This window comes from Tamandua tetradactyla, chromosome 7 (genome assembly GCF_023851605.1).
Source record: "Tamandua tetradactyla isolate mTamTet1 chromosome 7, mTamTet1.pri, whole genome shotgun sequence".
In the NCBI taxonomy this organism is placed as follows: Eukaryota; Metazoa; Chordata; class Mammalia; order Pilosa; family Myrmecophagidae; genus Tamandua; species Tamandua tetradactyla.
The window spans coordinates 89,362,362-89,381,102 of NC_135333.1; the positions used below are offsets into that span (position 1 = coordinate 89,362,362).

Consider the following 18,741-nt stretch of genomic DNA (forward strand, 5'->3'; position numbering starts at 1 on the left):
TTCTATAAACACATATTAGCATTATGTTTTAATGCTAGATATGCTTGAATAAGTATTTAATAAATTTATGCTTTGATGATTAATCAGTGACTTTTTTTGTGGTTTCTTAGAAAGCAACAGATTATTACTGAGACACATTTGAAAGTCAGAGTTAAATTGAAAACCTCTTCTTTGTTAGTCTACAACTTAATCACAATCAATTCCTTATGAAATGCTGATTTACAAAATTTTAACAAGGTAAAACTCAAACCACTGGGCACCTGATGGGAAGACAAAATGTAGAGTAAAATTAAGGCTGACCGATTTCTGGTATTCATAACCCTTTCTATTAAAGTAAAATACCAAAACATATTACATTTAAATTACTCATAAATGTTAAACACCTATGAACTTCCTCCTTTTTCTGTACATTCAAATGATTTTTACTTACAAAATTATTTCACTTATATTTTGTAAATTGTCTTAAAAATGCTTTTTCTAGAAAATCAGGTTTTTGGCTTTTTGGTTTGCTGTTTTTATTTTTTTAAGTGTACATTTTTGTCCAGGAAGTCAGGGAGGTCTGCAACAAATGAAATAAAAATTCTTCTTTCTTTTTTTTTTTTTTTAACCACAGTTGGTTGCCAGTTACTGTGTATATTTTCTGCTGCTGGGACAATGACCTTACCTGTATCCATGGGAGGTTTGCTGGCAGCTGGCAGCTCAGCTTCCAAGTCACTCCGAGGCTCTTTATTATGCTACTGTGTATGTCTGGGCTTTGTAATGTGGGCCAGACTAAGGGCATCACAAATGGACACTAGGGTTTGAAAATTAAATTTTAATCCTGGTCTTGTTATTTTTAAACCTAAGTGACATAGGCTGTACAACAAATACCAGGTTCTAGTTCTTACTGTGTTTTTGCATTTAAATACTTATGGCTCCAGATTTAAAGGAGGCAAGGGGTAGAAGAGCAAATCCATGGGATTTTCAATCAGATGAATTTTATCGTTTACAATGTCAAATGTGAAAAGGGTAAAGAACAAAGCATAGCTTTATGCAGACATTCCCGTATTTTTAGTGCTGATTTAGGAACGATCCCTAAATGTGAAAAGCTGTTGCTACCATCTTTGGCATCCATAGGTGTGCTGCCTTTGACAAACCTCCAGGGCCACAGCTGGAATTCTTGCTTTCCTACCTACTCGGGGAGCTTTCTTGGCAGAATCTTCAGCTTGTCATCCCTTAGCTCCCACACCAGTTGGAGTCTCAACAGAGGGATACATTGCTCCAGACATAAGTCTGGAAGGAGATTTGTACCCATTTATACATACAGAATGAGAAGTTCTGTTCTTTGCATAACATATTTGGTGAATAGCGGGTTACAGAGTTTTCAGGGGATGCTTTCTTTAAGGGTTTTTATTCTGAAATATAAACCAATATCCAGACAATTCGTAAAATATATATATATATATATATAATAAAAATAGAATCCCTCAACACTATTAACTTTTGGGTCTGGAATATTTTTGCAGTTGGGGCTGTCCTGGGGATTGAAGAATGCTTGGCAGCCTGCCTGGCCTCTACTCACCAGGTGCCAACAGCATCCCTGCCCCAAGTTGTGACAATCAAAATCGTCTTCCAGGCATTTTCAAACGTCCCCTGGGAGGAAAGTCAACGCCAGATGATAAATATGCCACCGAACATATTTATCTGTAAGAAATTGCCTTTAGTAGACGACGTGTATAAAGAAAACCTACCCATGCATACACAGTGAGAGGCAATATGATAGGCAGAGTTTTAATGACCTCTAAATTTTGGGTAGAAGAAATAATTTATGCAGATTAATTTTTCTGAGTTGGAGACAATAAAACCTGGGAAGTTGGAGCACAGGCTTTGGAATGAACGATCTGAATTAACTTAGTGGCTATGTGGTCTTGGGCACCTTACTTAATGTCTCCTTCAGTGTTTTCACCTATAATTTGAGGATAATTTAGTATCTTGCTACCTCACAGAGTTATTTTGATGAGTAAAGGATATAATATGTCCCACGTGCTTAGCATGGTACTGGACGCATAGTGAGCCTTTCTCAGGTCCTTGAACGTGCCTCACGGCCTTCACTCATGCTATTCTCTGTGCCCAGGACGCACACCTCCCTTCTCTTGGTCTGAGTGGATCCTTCTTATCCTCCAAGACTCAGCTTAAACAGTTCCTCTTCAGAAAGGCTTTCTGTGCCTAATCAACTTATGCCAAGCTTATTATTTTCCATCATAGTACTGTTCACCTCCTACACAGTACTTACCACATTTTATACATTTTGTATGCTTTGCTCACAATTCTCTAAGTACCATATGGGCCAGGACTATATTTGTTTATTCAATACTATATACTGAACACATATAACATGCTGACTGGTCTATAGCAGGTACTCAATAAATATTACTGTCTAAATGAATGAATGAATATGCAAGGCTATTGTTTTCGCTCCCCAGCTGTTAAACAAATGCCATACAATGGGCTGGCTTAAGCAATGGAAATTATTGCTATGGTTTCAAGGCTAGGGGAGTCCAAAATCAAGGTGTCAGCAAGGTGATGCTTTCTCTCCGAAGACTGCAGCATCCTCGGGTGGGTGTCAGCGACTCTTGGTCCTTGGCTTTTCTGTCATGTGGAAATGCATGTGGAGGGGTCTCCTTTCTCTTCCAGGTTCCTTTGGCTTTCAGTTTCTAGCTGCTCCCCATGGCTTCTCTTTCTGTCTGTCTGGATTCCATTTTGCTTATAAAAGACTCCAGCAATCAGGATAAAAGCCCAACCTGACTCAGTTACACCACATCTTAGCTGAAGTAACATCTTCAGACCTTCCAAGGATCCTATTTACCATGGCTTCACACCCACAGGACCAGGATTTTGTGGGGGACATGATTCAATCCCCAACAGTCTGTCCTCTGGACTCCCAGAAGATATGTTCTTCCCACATGTAAAACACAATCATTTCATAACAATATCACAAAAGCCTTAAGTGATTTGAGCAACAATGCTAAATCCAAAGTCTCATCAAAATCATGAATGGGTGTGGCCTGTACTGGGGCAAAATTTCCTCTGATGGATCTGTGAAACCTAGAAAACAAGTTGTCTGCTTCCATTTACATAATTGTGATATAGGAATAGGATAAACATTTTCATTTCAAAAGGGAGAAATTGGAAGGAAAACAGGGGTCACAGGTCCCAAACAATCTGAAATAGCAGCACAAACTCGATTAGATTTCAAGGTCTGAGAGCCATCTAGGGATGGATGTTCTGTCCTCCCCTCTAAGTGCTTGTACTGCTTTCACGTTCTCTTCCAAAAACTAGGATGGAGGCTCCACCATCTCTGAGCCTAGCAGGAGCAGCACTCTCCCTGAAAATGGGGCACATGTCCCACTTTCTGCAAGAATGGGTGACAGATGACCTGCTCCCTCCAAGCAGAAGGACAGACCTGCTCTTTCCACACAATTGGCTGGGCCTGCTCTCTTGGCCAAGGAGATCTTTTTGGTCTAGTATTTGCCTCCATGGTTCTGTCCTTGAAGTCCTTTCTTCATTTCATCCTTCCCTGACCCTATCAGTCCAGGCTGGCAATACTCTAAGACAAAAACCTTGTCAGCTTTGCAGGCAGTTCAAGTGGGTTCTAATCATCAGAAAACAGAATGTTCTACAGTTACTTCCTAGATAGCTGCCATTTCCAATCCTGATTTCCACTGACATGATTGACTGTATACATGTACAGCCACATTTTCTTTAGCAAAGGGTTGTTCAGTTAAACCCTCACATGGAACAATGTTTTTTGGGGTATCACTCCCAACAGCTCAGGGGTTCCATGGTAGAGGCATTTCTGGTCCTAATCTCAGAGCCTGCTACATGAATAGACTGAGAGTTTTCAAAATCATCATTTTATGGTCCCTTTATGCTTAAGAGTTTAATTCTCAGCTTATCTTTTTCTTCTCACACTTTACTATCAGCTGCAAGAAGAAACCAGGCTGCACCTTCCTAACTTAGCTTAGAAATCTCTTAAGATAAATGTCTAAGTTCATAGCTTTCAAGTTCTACATTCCATCCAACATCAGAATTCAATTTTACCAAGTTCCCTGCCACTTTATAACAAGGATCACCTTTCCTCTGGTGTCCAATAACACATTCATCATTTCCTCCTAAGGCTTCACTGGAAGTAACTTTAACATCCATATTTCTCCTGAGTCTCCTTAAAGCAATCTCATGCCTCACAATTCTTCCAGCTTCTACCCATTATCCAATATCCCGTTATCCAAGCTTTTTTCATATTTTTAGTATTTGTAATAGCAGCACTTCAATTTTGGTTTTAGTGTCCAAGCTGCTAAAACTAACATCTTACAATGAATTGGCTTAAACAATGGGGAATTATTGGTTATGGTTTTAAAGCCAGGTAAAGTCCAAAATCAAGGTGTCAGCAAGGTGATGCTTTCTCCTCAAAGACTGTGGCATCCTGGGGCTGGCTGCCAGCGACCCTTTTTCCTTGACTTTTCTGACATACTGCAATGCATGTGGAGGTGTCTCCTCATGTTTCTTCCAGGTTCCATTGACTCCTAGCTTCTGGCTACTCCCCATGACTTATCCTTCTGTCTGTCTGAATTTCATTCTGCTTATCAAGGACTCCTGCAATGGGGATTAAAGCCCAACCTGATTCAGTTAGTCCACATCTTAACTGAAGGAACCTCTTCAAGAGATCCTGTTTACAACGACGTCACACTCACAGGACCAGGGATTGGAACTTGAAAATGCCTTTTGTGGGGGACATGATTCAATCTTCAGCAGCTATTACCATTATCATCAGGGATTTTTACTAAATTGACCTTACCATCTTCTTTTACTTTCACTTCTTTTTAAAAAAAGTGAAGATAAACCATCACAATTAATTATAATGTATGAAAAAATAGAATGCCTGGTTGAATTGTGCAAAGCCTAGAATTTAGAGAATTCCACCAGCCTGGGAAGTGCTAACACTAGACGTGACCTGGGAAGTGCTAACACTAGGCATGACCTGGGAAGTGCTAACACTAGGCATGACCTGGGAAGTGCTAACACTAGGCATGACCTGGAAGACCTCCCCTAGGACAGCAGGCTCAGGCCCACTGCACCCTCGGAGCTCCCGGGTACCAGGCTGTAGTGAGCATCATGACGCAGATGCTCTGAGCCCTGCTGTGCTGAGCCATCTTTCTTTGGAGGCTTGGGCAGGAGGAATCCTGCCTTTTGTTGTTGATTTCTGGTCAGGCAATATTCTGCTCTTAAAATCAAACCACAGTTAAAGTACATTTGCTTTTTTAAAAAGGAAATAAATTTGAAGTAATATTCAGAGATAGAAGGCGAAGGTGGGAATAGGGTTACTCTACTTGGGACCATGTTGTTAAAGTATTAATGTTAACAAGAAAATACAGTTTTTAACATATTCTTATTTTTCATCATTTGTAATGGAGAAAGAATGTTGAATTGAAAAGGAGAGAACTTTCATATACTGGTGAAAATAAATTTGTGTTCAAGGTAGGTCAAAGGATCGTAAGATTTACCCAGCCACACAAACTATGTTTTGTTTTCAGAGTAGCTCTTTGTGATTCTTTTTTTAGCACTGTATAATGAAAAGAGTGGAGGAGTACCTATAGACTGGAATTTGAGATGACAACAGATCCTGCAGCTGGACAAATGAACCCGATGCAGATTGCAATGGATCATAAAAAGGGATAGTGTGGAAAGAAGTAAGAATCAAGGAATCCTGTGTGGGTTCAGGCTCCCTCAAATTGGGGAGATGTGGCTGACATCATGAATTTGAGCTTTGGCAACGAGGTTTTGATAAGGAATCTCATGATCTTTTTGTGGAGAAGATGGCGACACATGAGCTGAATGGTAGTTTATTAAAACAGATTTCCACATGTCTGAAGAATTGTACAAGACATGGCTGTATCAATCTGAAAGCACATTTCTAGCAGTGCACCAAAGGACTCTATCCCTAGCACTGTCCTATGCAACATTTCTAACATTTCTAGCACTTTTAATGAAGATGTGGTAGAACAGAAGTTGGCAAACTTTTTTTGGTAAAGAGCCAGATGGTAAATATTTGAACCTTTGTGGGCCACATACAGTTTCCAATGCATCTTTGGCTTTTTTAGGAAAAAAAATTTTTTTAACTGTTAAAACCATGCTTAGCTCAAGCACTGTACAAGAACAAGTGGCCAGACTTGTCTCCCTGTTCTGAAACGTATTAAACTTTTGGATGCCATGAGAGAGAATACATTTATTGTTTGGCAGAATCAAAATCCACAAGATTCTATGAGCCTCATGACATATTAGAACTGGAAGGGGCCCTGAAACCTAGAGATCACCTGGTCAAAAACCTCCTAATTTATTCATTGGACAAACTGGGATGGTCTAGGATTATGGGTTGGTAGAAATCTAACATAAGTAAATTTATGGTTTTCAACTTGAAACCCCAAACCCCCAATTAAATGAGTATAGTACAGGCATTTATGGCTTGACAAACGTAGCAGTGAGAAAAAGCATTTTAGCCAAAAGTCAGCTAAATACAGGTCAAGGCTATGATGAGAATAAATTCTGCTATCCAGAATAAGAACACTACTCAACTTCTTTCCCTGGAGCATTATATGAAGAATAACAGCTATTACATGAGACAAAGGATGAAGAATTTGGAAGTGTTTAAACTGGGGGACTCATATGACAGGATTTTAGTAACAGCAAAGGACACGTAGGGAATGGGCTAGTTCATTGTATGTCTTGGCTGGGGGAGGAGGAGAGAAGAGGGAAAAGAAGTCTGAGTAGCAGCTGCTGACAATACCCATTGCTGCTCGGATCCTGGGATGGAATGTACTCATGGGTTTAATTCTCCTTTTAGGTAATAAGATGTGGAACACTGAGTCAGTAGAAGGGATCATTCATGTTTCCTCAAGCAATAGTCCAACATCCCAAAGAAGGAAAATTAGGAAAGAAGGTGGTGGCATTAAGACCAGATGAACAATGCGCTCCCATACGGAGACTTGGGAAATCCATCCTTACATTGTGCTCTACTCTCTCTTCCCTCATCTCCCCTGTGTCCAGTTTTGCCTTCCGTAGACGCACATATTAAACCTATTCCTTTTCCTGTATGACAACTCCTGAAATATTTAAAGACACACATTCCCTAAATCTTTCCTGCTTCTGTAAAGAGATTACTAATTCCTTCCACAGTTCATTAAATATCACATACACCATGGTTTTCAAACTCCTGCCAAGTCCTAAGAGAACAATTTAGAATTTAAAGAATCATTTTTATATGCATGGTTCCATGTGTTTCTGTGGAGGCAAGGAGATAATAAAATTATTTTTCTCATTCGTTGTCTCCTTTCCTCTCTCTTTCTGTTGCTCTCTATCTCCCTCTTGGCTTTTATCTCTACTGTATCTCTAGGCAAGCCTTCTGAAAGAAGTCCAAGAAATGTGCATGGCATCCAAAACCTAGAGCTAGAAAGTGGCAGATCCAGGATTATAATGCAAAGCACGATGTTTTTCCACAATCCTGTGTGAAAATGGGTTCACTAAGTGCTATATAGGTTTGCAGGACCTCTAACAGACTTTTTAATACCATATTACAGGGAAAATTTGCCAAAATCTCATGAATAGGAATGCTATAAGAAACAGAACAAAGTACAAAATGACAATTGGTAATACTTTCTCTAGCTAGAATTTTCTTGTTTGTTTTTTGCCCCCTCTATCCTATTTCAACCTACCGTAAAATTCCTAGAGCATAACTCTCTAAGAGGTAATAACTTCTAACAAATAAACATAAATTTAGAGTTATATCAAATTAATACTGTTTTTGGAGTCCTTCATACACACCCGTATTCGAAGCTGGTATTGTGGGTGAACAATTCTCCTTTTCACATGTTCCCATCATTGAAGTTAAGGTCATGGTAGGAACTTCATTACTACCTGAGAACACACAAAGTGAAATGTGATAAGAAGACAAACATGCAAATAATCAGAAATGAACACGGTTATTAAAAGCACATAAATAAAAGGCATTCCTACTCTTACTTAGAACCTGGCCATGTTTCTGAAGTCTTGTACTGTTTGTACTAAGTTAGTTTGGAACTTTGAATACATTTTGCCTATTGAAGCAATTTTTAAAATAGAAATAGGTTCATGGGCCAACCCACTAAAAGCCTTTTATAACTTTAAAGTGTCTGAGATAAAGTATTAATAATATTGTAGACCTTAACCACAATATGTATAACAATGTTTCTATGATCAAATGCATTCAGGGGTCTGACTTGAGATTCCAGGAATGTATACCCCCCAATGCAGTTGGCACTTTCTGAGCTCTAAGCCACTGGCCTCTGCAGCTAAAGGAAGACAAAGACTGGAGGTGGTGGCCGTTCTAAGAATAAAGGGACTCCACTCGGGAATAAGGATATAAAACAATTTGGGGAAGCAAGAATCTAGCCAGATCACTTTCTTTTCTTCCATAGTCCTCAGGGATCCATCTGATTTCTGGCTCACATTTTTCTCTGGCTCAAAATGGAACACAAAATAGCAACAGCATCCTGCCTATCTACACCAAGCAATGTTTTATAAGCCTTTTTGTTGTTGTTATTTTGTTACTTTTTAAGTTATTTTGTTATTCTGTTACTTTCTAGTAACAAATATGAAGTAAAAAGGCTCTTCTCCAACCTATTGTTCACATACAGCCGTCAAGGAAAGTTTGGAAGATGAAGGAACAGAAGTCAGTTCATTTTGGGGTACAAATTGCTGAAGCAATATTCAAGGGCATTTCAGAGAAACACCACACCAAGAGCACTCTGATTTTTTCACTCATAAGCTGAGATGAGGATAGAAGTGGCAATTGAGAGCTAGAATTAGGAGGAAAAGTGATGAGGGGATGGACCAGGGCTGGGGTCTGTGGCAAAACCAATCCTGGGGTTGAGGGAGCTGGATTCTGCTCCAGAAAAGGAAGAAACAGATTTTACCTCTATGTTTCCCCATCCCCTGACTGGGGCAAACAACAGGGAGAAGTGTGTGTCTGTGGGTGCACTGCTGTCCCAGCACTGATTGAGGGATTTGGCGGGTGTCAGGGAGAGAATGGGGATTTTAGAGTGTGCCCAGTCGGCCATCCCCTAATTTAACAAATATATACTGAGGGTCCAGTGTCCAGGCCTTGAAGAATCCACGGTTAATTAGGGGACATAGAGAGGTTAATGGATAATTACAATTGAATGGAGAAAGTGAAATACAGATAAAAGTATTGCAGTATATTAGGAAGTGGATAAGTAAATTATAGAAGGAAAAAAGAGAAAAGCAAAGTTTTTGGGAGAAGGATCCATCTAAAGGGTTCACAGGGTTCACAGGATTCACACCCATGAAGATGAAGTAGGCAGAGAAGGGTAATTCCAGATGCAAAGTACATGACAAAAAGCACAGAGGCCAGCATGAGGCACAGACAAAGCAAAGTGACCAATCGTTGACAGGTCAATGATTTCTAACCATGCATCCCACAGCCAGTGGAAATCTAACCCAAGGTTTTGAACAATTGAGAGAGACTGAGAGTTATGGTTATAATAATTAATTTGGGCAGGTAGAAGAAAGGCTGAAGGTGGGGAGGCCACCTATGAAATTCCTGTAGCATTTTGAAGGAGGGGAAAAGAAGGTGAGAGACAGTATGGTGGCACAGAGCATAGAGAAGTTGTAAGTATGGGAGATAATACAATATTCACTTTTCAACAGAGCCTTCCTTCCAGCTTCTTGGGATTTTATAAGACACAGATGCTCCAAAATCCTCTCAGGTGGAGCTATTTAGTCTATCGAGCCAGATTGCCTTGGGCCCAGAGGAAGTATCTGCCTTCTCCAAAATTCTCAATGCCATTTCCACATTATCATTCCTCCATCCTCAAAATACTTCTTTGATACTCTTGTCATTCAACACTAGAACTCTCAAATTCCCTTATTTAGTTCATCTACTGGCCTTGTGATCATTCCTTCACATTCACTGAAGAATTGCATACTTCGGTGGTCCAAATTTCAGTTGCTACCTGACTATATTGTCTTCAATAATTTCATTCAATACACACAGCTAATTTGGGGGTAAATACTAGAAAGAATAAAATTTACATAATGTAAAAGGGGTAATACATGGTACTCTAACTTTAATTAAAAGTATTATTATGAAAACAAAGGCATTTCTTCCAAGGCATGAGATATTACTTATGTTGCAGTACAAAAAACTCTCACTCTATGAAGAATCAAGAGTTTAAATTTGTTAGCTATTCATGTGTGCTAGATTTTCATAATATTTATAAAAGCTTTGCTTTATTTACCAGCTTTCTTTGCCAAAATGCAAAAGTATTTTTAGTAAAAAGCTTGACATTTTAGATTTAGCATTGCTTATTCGATAAAAAAAGGAAAAGGGTATTTTTTCTTTTTTTTTGCATGGGCAGGCACCAGGAATCGAACCCGGGTCTCCGGTATAGCAGGTGAGAACTCTGCCACTGAGCCACTGCAGCCCGCCCTTTTTTTTATTTTTAAAGAAAGTATTTATTTTTATAATATAATGATACTAACTTCTTTTTTAAAGTAACACAATTAAAAACATTTACTCATGAATTCATAAAACAATAATTATTAAACACATTTTGAATTTAAAAATTATGACGCTACACCTTTAAACTCATTCAATATTGAATAACTCATTTTGATATGCCTCAAATCTTGAAAAAGTTAATTAAAACTTGAAGATTTTTTAAAACAGTTTATCATTTTCAGATAGTTTAGTACAACTGAAGTTTGGGGTATTTATATATGAGTTTTTCCTCCAAATATTTATACCTGCAAAACTGTAGAAAATAAAGAACAAGAAAAGACAGTGATAGAAAATATTTCATGTTCCCATGAATAAGCATAAATACCTAGGTATGAAATTCAGGAAAGTTTCAAGTTTAATAACTCTCTATCCATGGACAAGACATTTCTATATTTTGCTTTAGTCTTTTAGATTTAATAATAGACCTGAATGTCATTTAATTATCCAATATCCTAATACAGATACCACTATAACATCAATTTTGTATTATGAAATATTTGCTAAAGGCAAGAAATATCATTTACAAGTCACCAAGAATTAAATCCTAGTTTTAAATGTAATGGTTTGAGGAGAGGAAGTCGTTTTGTGTTTTTCATTCCTTACAACCCATGGGCAACAGAATTACCCAGAAAAACTATCAACAAGGCGCAGAACTATGATTTCTATTTAATGAAGCAGGAGAGGGGAGAAAAGAGGAATATACAAATTTAAGCAAAACACTAAAGTGTTTTGTGTTTCCTACATTCCTAAAATGTAGGAAAGGGGAAAGAAAACCATCAGAAGGCATAATAAATGGAAATACAAAATAAGATGGAAAGAATAAGTCCAAATACCACAGGGATAACAGCGGGACTGAATAGTGACATCTAACCAATCACATAACAAAAACAAAAATTGTAAAGAAATGCTCACAACCACACACTGATGGATTGAGTTCCCTAATCATAATATTTTGAGCATCTCTGCTTTAACAAACTTGTTACTATCTGATGGTTCGCATGTCAAAGCATTTATAGATACTTTTGATTATTCAAGTACAATATGATGTTATGCTGTGATCAAATGTGTATGAAATAAGGACTGTGAAAGATGCTAGATGTTTCCGTGTAGGGAGACAGGAAATGGGAAACAGGGAAAAAGAGGAAGGAAAGAATGTTACAACTATGATCTTGCACTGACACTATCTTCTAGAATATAGTCATCATTATTGAAACTTTCTGAGACTGAGATGAGATGATATTTGTGTTATTTCTCTCTATATATTAGCACCTAATGTACAGCCCAAGAGTATTTCACATTCAAAAGTTCATAGTAGTGAATATGACCATGTTTTTAAAAGAATGAAAGAAAAACGTTCTCCATTGATGTTTATCTGTAATCCAGCTAAACAAGCTGTGGACAAGTCATATCAGCCATTACACAATGCTCACTTAGGAGTAAAGGCAATACCTGTAATAGGAGTTCTGTTTTTCAGTCTATCCACTTCCATAGTAAAATCATCCTTCAAAAAAAGAAACCCAATAATGGAAAACAAGTAGACAAGGATGAGAGCGAGGACTGCAGTTAGAATAATGGAGCGGCCATTCCGTGTTACACTTTTTATAACATTGAGCAATGTCTCTTCTCTGTACACCAAATCAAAAAGCTGCAAAAATAAAGAAAACAAAAACTAGAAAGAACGCAATACAGAACATGGTGAATAAACAGAGAGTTAATTGCAAATACAAATGCAAAACATCCTAGTTTATCTGAGAGAAAAAAAAAAATCTAAATTACATTTTAAAGATGAATAAAAATATGTATGTTTCCTCCTGCTGGACTGTATAGGTAGGCTGTTTTTCAATAAAAAAACAAATATCACGCAGTTTTTAATGTGTTTCTGTTGGTTATATAACCAACATAATCTCAATTTTGTAGGAAATTATAGAAATAGTATGGTTTTGAATTTGAATTTAGAAAAATTATAATATTATAATTAACCAATTTAGCTACTTTTTCTTTATTTTTAATTCAACAGATACTCTGAAGTTGTATCTGGAGCATGTAAAATGACTGAAGTGAGAATGCCAAATTAAATCCATTGAAGCGCTGAATAACTGGCAAATTCATTAAGTGTACTGTTTTAGATGTATCTCTTCTTGTGGTTAATTATTAGCTTGTCTAATTAAAGTCCTGTGTGGTTATTTAATCAAGGGATTATAGATGAAATTACAAGAACAATTTTATGAGTCCTGTGCAATAGAAAAGGAATGAAAATCAAAAATATTTAAGAAATACAAATACCTTTCCTTACTAAAGGAGAATAATGGGGGAAAATGTTATTTTAGAATATGCTTTGGGAAACAGAAGTATAAACAAAATATATACACACAATTTACTTCTCTAATGGGGCATTGGTTACCCACTTTTGCGTCTTTAGTAATAGAAAATCTACGAACTAGTCAAGAATCTGGACATGTTCGCTATATGTAGTAAACACTAAAGAACAATTTTAATTGCCTTACTGCTATATTATAAAGTTGAAGGTACATGCAAGTGAGTACATCTTGTTTTCAGAAGCTGATAAAAGCAATAAATTAACATTCACTTTTAAAAAGGTATACCATCTATTTGACAATGAACTGCATTTTTAAATTGGAATAATCGGGGTTCGTCTTTTGCTACCTTGTGGGCAATAATTAGAAAATCTAACTTAGCTAAAACAATCAGGTATCAGAGTCATGCATCCCATCAGAAATGCCAGGCTCTGTTCTGTTTTTCTGAGTACTGATGGTTTCACAATTACTTCCCGATTTAATTGTGGTCTTACAGATAATTGCTGTACAGTTATTAAATTGTTTACTCACCTCAGGAAACTGATATGTTTTGATGGCCAGTTACAAAAAAAAAAAGTTTAACTATTTTGCTATCTGTTTCTCTCCTGGAGGGAGTAGCAACCTTTAGAAATAAAGTCAATTTTCCTCAATGTAGGCAAATTAAATAATGTAAATTCAGCTTCCAAACTGTTGACACAGTCACTCATTCAACTTATTTAAGCATTTAGTTGACATAAAGGAGATTTCCCTTTACCTTAACTCAATAAAGTCTTAAATAATAGTCCCATAATGTGCTCTAGTTCAACTCTGGAGTATTTATAGCATTCAGAGGCCTCACGGATGCTTGATAAAAATGCATATTCCTGGCCTCCATTCCATACCCATGGAATGAGAATCTTCAGAAGGCAAAAGTTGTTGACAACAGATAGATTAATGATTGATTCTGTTTATTTCTGGGAGGAAAAACTAGATGAGGTTTTATTATTATGGATAAAAGGCTGAGATTTGTTGACACAATAGGGAATTAGTATGCCAATATTTTTTATTTGTTTGTCTGTTTGTTCTTGCATGGGCAGGCACCAGGAATCGAACCTGGGTCTTTGGCATGGCAGGCGAGAAGTCTGCCACCAATATTTTCTTAATATTAAAAATGTTTTTCAAATATTTTAAAAAGCCATTTTTGATTTTATATATAATTTCCTTCCAATCATTAAAATGTACTGTTTATTCATCATAACCAACTCAATATAAACAAATTAGCAAGTATTAAGATTCAAAAGATAAAAGACCAGAGAAAACTGGAGAATAGGGTTAAGTAACATAAATTAACATTAGCTACCAATAATACATTATATAATTTTAACATACCTTTGTTTTGTCAAAGATCTTTCTTTAAGAAACATAAAGATATATACATGTATATATAATTTCATATTAGCTCCTGAGTGGATCTTGATATTACTAATCTCTCTTACTCTCTCTAGCCATTTTATACACAGGAAGGTTTAGGCACAAAAACATTATAGAACATTACATATCACAGTCAGGTATAAAATTGGATAGAATAGGACTCCATATATTAAAGACATGTAAAAGAAGTGGAATTTGGTAAATCAGGTCAGAGAAAGAATTCATTTGGCACCTTAGAACAGTGGGAAAAATCTACTTTTAATTGCTGAGTGATCTAACTTAACCCCCTAAAAGATAATTTGTATTAAAACAATAGACAAATCCAGTCTTTCTTACGACTATTTTAAGTGTTTGAGGGTGAATGGAAAATCGACCACTCTTCAGTTGTCCTACGTGGGTGCACTAGATAACAGGAAAGCAGGACCTGCTGGATTAATCTCTCATGACCCAAGCAAACTGGGCGAAGAAGATGTTTTTGGATGTCTAGCTTGTTTTCAAGAATCACTTTACTAGCTAATGTTTTCCACTGCATGTTAACTAGGGCTGGAAATGTGACTAAGTTGTTCCCACGGCCTCGTGATGCTAAACTACAAGAGCTTTCAGTTTCTAAAAATTATTATTTATTTGTATTGAGTCTGCTACAGGTCACAGCTATAAAAAACAGTTTATACATTAAAGAAAACTGACAACAGGCAAAAAACTCTAGAAGAAATATGAAAAATCTATTTAATTAATTAGATAAATGTAGGTAAGTTTAACAACCAATGGATAGTAAATCTGAAGTGATAACTGTACTTAAAATAACCCATTGTCTTTTTTGCTAGATTGGAAACTTTCCCTTTCATTTTACTTAAAACCATTCTAAAGCTCCACATGATATTTGGCATTATAACAAAAACACAATAATTTCAGCATTCAAGGGAAGATATCCCTATTTTCTTCTCCCACACACTGTTGGATAATCTCTAAATGTAAAAGGAGGTACGATTTGGCTGAAACCAAAACCAGCGTGTTACATGAAGCCAGGGTCAAGAGGTGGGGTGGTTGGTTGCTTCTCAGAAAGAATTCAACCACCTATGTTGTTTCTCAGAGAAAAAGACCCAAAATAATAATAATTCATGCTTTTCCTGTGAAATTCTAATATTAACATCATTTGCCCTAAATGCCAGGCCCTGCTTTAAAAAAAAAAAAAAATCAAAGGGCGAGGCATAAGGAGAAGCGGTGTGTATTTTTGCTGCAATCATTCTCCATACAGAGATGCACTCACCAGGAAGCTGTAGAAGAATTCATGGACAAAGAGGCCCAGCGTGCAAACCAGGACGTACGCTACGTGGTAGAGGAAGGCCATATCCAGGATGACCGCTCGGTACCCTCGGGTGAAGGTGCCACGATTTCCAACAAAGCTCACCAGAAATACTATTTTATTACAAAGCTAAAGGGAGAAAAAGATTAGACACTGTCTTATTTATAGTGAAATTCACATAAATAAGAGCATATTGATAAAGTCTATTAATGACAAAGCCCCTGATTTTCACTTATGACTTCTCATTTTGTTATATTTCAACATTGCTTACAAATCTGCATGTAGAACATAATACATGCAAAACTTGTATCCTTCGCCACTCCAGGAAAAGAGAATGATTAAGAATCTCAGGTCTACGAGAAAGAAGGACCCGAATTTAAATCCTGTCTCTTCCACTTACTGTTGTGTGACCTAGTGACTTAATTTCTGTAGGCCTCAATAGTTTCTTCTCAAAAACTGGAATAAAAAAATCCCCATCTCATAAAACTCTCTGGAGGATTAAATGATCCAATACACACGAAACACTTGGTACAATGACTCTTTAAGTGCTACTTTAATTTTTACGTGTTGCAAGTAATACGTAAAATATTTTATTTTGATGAAATTACAATAAAGAAAAAATCTTTCAGAAAATTTTCAAAGATATATCTTTGATTTGATTTTATCCTGGACTTTCTCTACTATTATTTTTGAACAAGTATGCCATTTAAGCTTCTTTGCTTTAATTTACTTCGTATATATATAAAATATAATTATGTGCACAGATTAAAATAAATATATTGTATATATATTTCACAAGTTGTGTATGTGATAATTCTTCAATGAACATTTTAGAGTATTTGTAATGTGCCTATGACCATGCAGAGTATGTTCAAGCTACATTTTAAATTGCCATTTGTGGGTTAATTTTGGGATAAAGAAATTTATACTGATACTCTTTGACAAAAATCGTTACTTCCAAAGAACTAAGTTATCATAAAACAATGTATCTAGAATCATTGCATGCTTGTAAACTGAAGAGTCAATTATGCCTGTTTAGTCATCGAGTAAATAATCATAGATTTCAAGGAAAAAAGAAATACAGATTTCAAGATTTCATAGTTCATTCTTCCAAATTGGTCACTGAGTACTTTAGGTTATCTAATGGCGCCATATTCATCCAAACCTAATTTTGGGAGAACAGGTTCCTCTTGCAATATTGTTCATTTTTAAATATTCATTAAAGAAATTAACTTATGGGCTGAAATTAAACTATATAAGAAGAAGCATATTTTTGAGGTAGAAGTGAAATCTGAAATGGGAAAAACTTTCCCTTCAACCAAAATCAATACAAATGAGAAATGAGTAATTTTTACATGTTGTGAAGACGGTCAAACCAAATCAACAACATTGCAACTAAAAGTCCAACTATATCTTAAATAAGCTCTTAGTGCTCCATACTTAATGATAATTTTTTCTTCTGTCATCTTGTTAATTTTAACAACGTTGAACAGAAAGACATTATAAAAATAACAGGAAATATTTTAAAAGTGCTGACATACATGTAGGACTTGACAACAAACATAAATGTGTTAAAAAAAGACAGTGTTTAGGTGTGCTGGTTTGGAAGGATTTATGTTCTCTAGAAAAGCCATGTTTTAATACTGATCCAATCTTGTGGAAACAGCCTTTTCTTTGAAACCCTATTCAGTACTTCAGGTTGCAAACATGATTAGATTATCTCCACAGAGATGTGACTCACCCAATGGTGGGTATTAAGCTTGATTAGAAGGAGATGTGACTTCACCCATTTAAGGTGAATTTTAATTAGATTGCTAGAATCCTAATTATTTACTTAGCTTTCACCCACTATGACTCATCAATATGAAATACACATATGAAGTTCTATAAAAATCGTTAAAAGTTAGAATCATGACTTTTCAGAAAGATGAATAAAATGTTTAAGATAAATTGTTTATATGTTGTTTTCTGATTTCTACTTCTCTAAAACATATGATAAAAATTATACAGAAAAAACACCATAAGCCACATCACTGAAGAGAAGTAATAAACTGAATTCAAGTTCTCAAAAAGAACAATACATTACAGTTATCAAATAATGCCAAAGTAGAGAAACAGTCTGCCTATAAGGATCTTGGTCATTTTCACATGAAAAATAAAGATTTGCCATATTTGCTTTCAGGGGAGTTTCGTTTTTGAATCATGATCTAGAGGTTGATGGATATGTTCTTGTTTTCTTGACTAAAGTTCAAAGGATTAGCAGTGGAGTTGATGCTGGCAGTTGGATTCACCTATTTCTGTAGAGATCAGAAACAAGAAAATTGCTGTTCGTTGTTTTGAAGTGCTCATACCAAAGAGAAATAAGGGCAAGACTTGAGATTTGAGAGGAAAGAAATTGATATCTAGTTTCTCCTGCAGCATACCCTTGAAATTTACAAACTGTTTAAAATAACATTTTCCCATGAAAACCAGGAATATTCCTTATTCCAGGAATGAAGTGGCAAAAAAAAAACAGAAACTCTTTTTTCAACCTTTTCATTTCGTGATTTACTTGAAGCTTTCTAAGCAGACCTTCATTTGTCAATACCGTTATGTGATAATCGTATTTGTGGCAAGGGTCCTTGTGGGCAACAATAAATGGAGACGGGTAGGAGCTGGGCATGGTAGTAAAAATGCCGTGCTCCTCTGAGCTGGTGTTGAAAGGATCCTCAAGTCAGTGCAACACAATATAAATGACCATAAACTTCCTATATATTCTTTTTCTTTTTCCATCTATTCTTCAAAGCTGCCCTTGATATATTTTTTGTTGGGGATGGGAGTAATGGGGTAATGTGGGAGGAAGAAGAAGTGGGGTGGGAATCAATATCAATGTAAGCTTTCTAAACAGTCTTTTAAAAAACAATGTGACCAAGAAATTGTTTACCAATAAATCTTCTAAAAAAAGAAAGCAAAGTTAATGTTAATTTGTTAATGTATATTATAGCATGCTGATTAATTTTAATTAGTGGGTTAATTATGCAGCAAAGCAATATTTCCATAATACGTTATAATTCATTGATATGTCTTCACAGGACCTTCAACAAACAGTACAGGGGAAAGATGCTGGATCAGGGGTCTGGCCA

General features: G+C 36.3%; 1 protein-coding gene across 5 annotated transcripts in view; it reads right to left on the reverse strand.

Annotated features, from left to right (window-relative positions):
• The window catches only part of ITPR2 (inositol 1,4,5-trisphosphate receptor type 2), a 521,104-nt gene that overhangs the window by 63,957 nt on the left and 438,406 nt on the right, over window positions 1–18,741 (reverse strand). For all 5 annotated transcript variants that reach the window (XM_077170358.1, XM_077170362.1, XM_077170360.1 and 2 more), the window contains 3 exons: window positions 15,584–15,748; window positions 12,041–12,236; window positions 7,855–7,947 (listed from right to left, as the gene is read on the reverse strand). In XM_077170358.1, coding sequence (XP_077026473.1) covers window positions 7,855–7,947; window positions 12,041–12,236; window positions 15,584–15,748 — 454 coding nt within the window. The remainder of the gene's footprint in view (window positions 1–7,854; window positions 7,948–12,040; window positions 12,237–15,583; window positions 15,749–18,741) is intronic.